This window comes from Protomyctophum parallelum (assembly GCF_964188405.1).
Source record: "Protomyctophum parallelum genome assembly, chromosome: 14".
Lineage (NCBI taxonomy): Eukaryota > Metazoa > Chordata > Actinopteri > Myctophiformes > Myctophidae > Protomyctophum > Protomyctophum parallelum.
Window position 1 is genome coordinate 42,497,135 of NC_139709.1, and position 6,000 is coordinate 42,503,134.

General features: G+C 41.7%; 1 protein-coding gene across 4 annotated transcripts in view; it reads left to right on the forward strand.

Moving 5' to 3' along the window:
• glis1a (GLIS family zinc finger 1a) overlaps window positions 1-1,149 on the forward strand; it is a 34,648-nt gene extending 33,499 nt beyond the window's left edge. For all 4 annotated transcript variants that reach the window (XM_083781205.1, XM_083781207.1, XM_083781206.1 and 1 more), the window contains one exon: window positions 129-1,149. In XM_083781205.1, coding sequence (XP_083637331.1) covers window positions 129-274 — 146 coding nt within the window. In that variant the 3' untranslated portion in view covers window positions 275-1,149. The remainder of the gene's footprint in view (window positions 1-128) is intronic.
• The last annotated feature ends 4,851 nt before the right edge of the window (window positions 1,150-6,000 follow it).

The following is a 6,000-nucleotide window of genomic DNA, read 5'->3' on the forward strand; positions in this document are numbered from 1 at the left end:
TAAAAACAAGTATGGCATTTGGGCATATTGCCCCAAAAGCAATATGCTTTTTTTTGGTTTGTTTTTTACTTAACAGCTTTGGGGGGGAAAGCTGTTTTAAGTCTTCTCACCATTTTGTCTCTTCTCAGGGTTTGACTTGTTGCAGGACCTCCAGGGTCAGGCTGGGGGTGGGGGCTATTCCACCTCTCCCTGCCCAGATGACAGCTTCCTCTTCCAGGCAGGAGGGGTAGACCGCTGCCTCAGCCAGATCTATTCCATATACCTGGACTCATGATGATGCAAAGCCCAGCGGGTCTGACCAGAACACAGACATACACCAAAAAGCAAGCTTTTGAGGGGACTAACACAAAGTGACAGATATGCATTATAGTGACTAGAAGCTCAAACCCAGCATCGGATCATAACAACCAACAACAGCCTCGCGATCATTCAAACTTTTGCCCTTAAACAAGATGCCGAACCGCAATTGACTCACTACTTGGTTAGACTGGTCAGCTAAGTACCTTACATAAAATTAAACGGACAGAAATTATAGACTTTGGAACAAGAGAAGTGCAGCCTCTGTTTCTGGAATGACTACTCTCTGTACAATACTAGTGCCAGTGATACAGCATGCATGGATCACACTTGAGGTTAATAAACTGCCCAAAATAATCAAAATCAAATTGTACCTCTATTAGTTCTTCTGGATATGGACTGAGCCTGAGTTGGATGGGATACAGAGGCCCTGACCAAAGCTTCATGGAGACCCGCCCAAGTAGCACATCATTTATACTGGCAAACAAACAGACATCTACACAGTTACCAGACATGTGCCGTTATTTTTTGTTGTTTTCTTTCTATTGCTTTCGCCTTTTTGTTGTTGCATGCACACTGCATTTACATGTTTGTTGTCTCGTCTGTAGCAGCATCTTCCTAAGAATTTGTAATTTTTGTATATTTTTTATTACAAGAGAGTGAGGTGTGCATTGTTTACAAGTATTGTTTGTGCACTCTTTTCTGTTTTTATCAGAGACAGTTAGAAAATGACCAACCAGAAATGTTTACATTGATTCTGTAGCCAAAGAGAATCAGATATTTCATATTTCTTTTAACGTATACTGTATAAGGCATAAACAAATAAACAGCAATTGTGTATGTTCTTATGAATCCTAAATGTAAATTATTGTATACTAACAATTCATTGCTTTATGATTAGGCTATGTGGCAGATGTGCTTCCCTATTCAGACCTCTAATGTTCTTTCCAATACTGCCATCTAGTGGCAGTAGGGTTACAACAATATCATTACTGTAGTCCTACATGCTTTTGCAAGGGTTGAACATCTCACAAATTTCAACAGAAAATCTTGAAAAATTGTATTCCTCATTAAAATATCCTAAATAACTTATAAAAAGTCCCAATGAGATCCAAGAAAGTATTTTTCAAAGGTGTTTCTTAACCACACCCTGTACCACTTTATTTCATACTAAATAATACCGTATTTATTATTTTATATAGTATTATTGCATACACAAGGTAACTAAAACTGCCACTTACATGTAAATGTTGGCATTGATAGACATGAATTTTAAATATTTTTTGTTTACATATAACTTTAAATAGCCCTTTTTATATAACATTTGTCAACGCTAATCAACATGTTGGTGCTTATGACCATAACCATAAACATTTTTACACTTTTAAGTAAAAATTACATTGCTTGTCATCATCAGTGTAAGTTCTCTGGCTCATCATTGTCATCATCATCATCATCACATGCAGCCTGGTATGGATCCTTAGTGATTGCTACATGCAACAGAGAGTTCCAGTTGCACTATAGCCCTCCAAGCAGAACCCAAATGCTACTGAAGTTTCTGACATTTGTTCGACCCAGTGCATTGGGTCCTGTTCCACGTCGTCCATGCCACCTGATTAAAACATTTACTGGCTCATGTTTACATGTTTACCGCCTCTCTGCGCTCTTTGACGATATTCTTCAGTGTGAGGCTTTCTGAATATGTAAAGTATAAGTACACATACATGCCGCTGCGAATATCTCCTGTGGCGCGGAAGCCGTTAAGTATTTTTAATATATGTTTGCCCGAATTGGAAGCTTGGATTCTTCTTTTCCTTCCTTGTTTATTGACACCTCATTGTACCGCCTATCTGGCTAGCTAGTGGCGCTATAGCTATGACACAGCAGATCAGAGGCAGGGACATAGCCGCACAAGCCAACCGCACACCGGGAGGCGGTACAATAAACGGTAAACAAACAAGAAGAAATAAAGCGACCAAATCGGTCAAACAAAGATTAAAAATACTTAACGGCTTCCGCGCCACAGGAGATATTCGCAGCGGGATGTATAGCTACTTAAAGTTACCGAATTCAGAATAACTCAAGGAAAATAATGCCGTCACATGCCGCGGGTCCTATTTTAGAGAGAATCTCCACTTCCGCATATAGGAATTTCCATACGAAAATACAGTAGTGAGCAGGGACCCAACGTAAACCTCAACAAAATATCAGAAAAGTTTTACGTAGGGTCCCGAAAGGGGCTAGTTGCACTAGTAAGTCAGTTTGGACAGATACACTTCCCCATCACTCCTTTTCCATCCTTGTTACAGCAGGAAGCTGGTGGATGCCCCACTCCAGGTAGGGAATGAATGAGGCATATAATACCCCAAGTGAAGTACATTGTGGTTTCGTTCTTCTTGAGTGTGGAGAGGATGTTGGATTTTGCCGTACTGCTGTGTTGTTAGTTGTGACTAGTAGCCTACTACCGGTCAATGTTCACACCTCTTGACCTATATGGTCATGAAATGTGGTTCTTGACCAAAAGAACAAGATTGAAAATACTAGTGGAAATGAATGCACCTTGTTCTCATACAACTGTGTGGCCAGGATAATCCTCAAGATTGCAGATGACAGGCATCACATAAAGGATAAACCCAATGATAATTTCTTTACCCGCCAGCAGAGGACTCACACCTTCCTCACCCCTCATGATGAACATGGCCCCAGTGTGCACATCACTGAAGACTTGCATGAACAATGCATGGACACTGTGGCGAGGAAGGCTAGGCAGGGGCTACAACAGATACATTTCAAAATAGCTTTTACCACCTTCTACTCAGCTACCACTCAGAGCCTTCTGAGGGCTGTCGCCGTTTGGTACAGGAATGGCTCTTCCCGGGTCCATGGAAGGTGTTCAGATAGGAATGAACTGTCATCCCTGCAGGACTCATACATCAGAAGGTGTTTGAGCTAAATCATTTTAAAGGACTCACACCAGCACTGGACTATTTGTGCCACTGCAGTTCAGGCAAATTCCGGTATTCCCTTTTAGAGATTTATTGTAAAATGCCTGTGTTATCTATTACATTACTACAGAGAGACAGTTTTGTTTCCCCTCAGGCTTTCAGAGCCAATGACCAAACTGCCATGTCAAATGCCTTTCATCTGTAAATACTCGCTCACAATTCTCTGGCACATACCGGTAATTAATTGTATGTAATTGGATTGTATCTTGTTCAGAATTGCTACACTTCAGCACATGCAGTAATATTGAATGCTTTTGCACTATTTATATACTTTAAGCAGCCTTCTGCTGAACACATCAGGTTATAAAATCTTCTAAACACTTTAAACTCTTTAAACTGTACACACTGACGCACACTTTACACTCTTGATGCACTTTACTGATCTTGATATCACTTCATTATAGTTATTGCTGCTTGTAGTTTGTACTCAGTATTTATTTTGATATTTTTTTCAGCCCTGGTCAAAGCTACCTTGAAATCCAGTGCGTGGTCAGGGAGGTCACCGAGGTAGACCACACAGCAGTTCTGAGGGACCCTGGCCAGGACTCTCTCCGTTAACTGCAGCTCGAAGGTAGCGGGGGGGGGGGGGGGGGGAGCGTTTCAGAGGCCTTGGGCTCAGCCTCAGGAGATTGCTATATCTGCACTGCGGAGGTCCACCGAGCTGAACCAGCTGGAGTGATGTGGTCCAGTGCATCATCAATGAGGGGAAGCGGGTAGGAATCCTTATGGGTCACAAAGTTTAGCTGCCAGTAATCCACTCCATTTATTGTCCTATTCACGCACAAGAAAGCGGTCAGGGGCTGTTGGAGGGTTCAATGATCTCCTGCTGCTGCCATTGCCCACACCTTCTGTTATGCTGTTGCACTTTTTTGCTAAGGGCAGTTGCCATGGGCGAAGACAGATGGGGTGATTATCTCCGGTGTGTCTATCTCATGTTGGACCAGCAGGTACAGTCCTTGTTCTGGGCAGATATCCACAATGGATGGATGGATGGATGGATGGACGGGTGGGTGGGTGGATGATAGATAGATAGATAGATAGATAGATAGATAGATAGAGGTTGGAGTGACCATTTTGCCCTGCATCTGGGTGGCTCACTCTGATGGCACAGTGGAGAAGGTGCGTCAAGTTAATGTTCAGTATAGGAAGGCAGAATAGATTCTATACGGGACAGCAGTTCCCTCACTGTGACGCCCTTCTGTCGTTTAACCACGATGATATAATAGAAGACTATGCCCTCTGAGTCTCTGCATCAGTAGCAGCCAGAACGAGTGAGGATTGTACTTTCTTGAGTCCTGTGGTGTTGCCTATTGTCATGAACCACCTTATCCTCCACCCACTCTGCTCGCATGTTGGCATGAGCAGTTTAATCCCGGCTGGTGCATGGCATAATTATATAGCCCATTCTACAGCATGGGCTCAACGTGTTCTATGTAGCCTAGTGGTGTGACAACGTATAAGCTTGTAGATATAGGCTATATGGTGCAAGACACCGGTACGCAACTAGCCTATAAGATTTCTTCTCGTAGATGCATTGTATCGATTCCGACATAGATTGAAAATGTCAGAATCGATAAAATACATCTATGAGAGTCTACATCTTATAGGCTAGTACGCAACTAGCCTTAATATAACTCACTCAGCTAATGTTTAAGATTTCTTATGGACATGCACTAGCCAACTGCTTACATTATGGTACTGTACATCCAACTCCAGTTCACATGTCAAACATATAGTTCCAGAGTTTCCTGTTCGTTGATTGATTGTGGACAGTGGACAATACTGAAATCTTTGTGTGGACATCAGACAATGTTTTCTTTTCTTTTTTTTTTACATGGCAATGGAACATTTTGGCATCACAGACTTTATGCTGAAATTGGATTTCTCTGGACTTTTGGTATAAATTACATATTTAATAGAACAGTTGAAATGTTTTTTGTTGTAATTTGTCCAGGGTCATGACTTGGGTATTTTAATGCCTCTACTACAAGTAGGCTATATAGCTAAAAGCCTGTGGCCTACTTTATTCCTGTGGTGTGGTGTGAATGGTTCTGATTAACAGAAATATAAGTCATCTTCAATTCCCACTGTAACCATTACACTAACAAAGCTCTACTAAAACTGTGGGGATTTATTTAAGTAAGGCTATCTAAGTCTAATGGTTACAGCAGTAAGGCCTATTTCACTTAGTTTTCTTGAAAGTTCCTGTTACACCTAGTGGAAAAGTGGCTTTGGAAATCAAATGTAGACAAATTTATTATCAATAATGCTTTATAATTTAAAATTTGAATATGATCATGGATGTAGGCCTACCTATTTTTGTAAGTAGGCTATGACACTGTATAAACTACGACATTAAACCTGCATGCACTTGTGGTATTATTAGCCACCAGAGCGCGCACTATACCATTACAAAGTGCCAGTAAGATACTGGCTATCTTATCTATGGCTTCTATCTGCGCTTCTAGACTTCTACTATTTTTTATTGGAACAAATCATAGTCATAGAGACACTGCGCATCTAAAGTTTCAGTCGCTGATGATGAACAATACACACGCACGCGACGCGGCATTGATTGAGCGCACGCACGCGTGCCGAGTCCGACACAAACACGGGAAGCTGAATTTCCACATTCCGCTTGGAGTTTAGCAGTCAGTCAGTGGAGGGAGCGACACACCCAGTCAGATCCAGTAAAGGT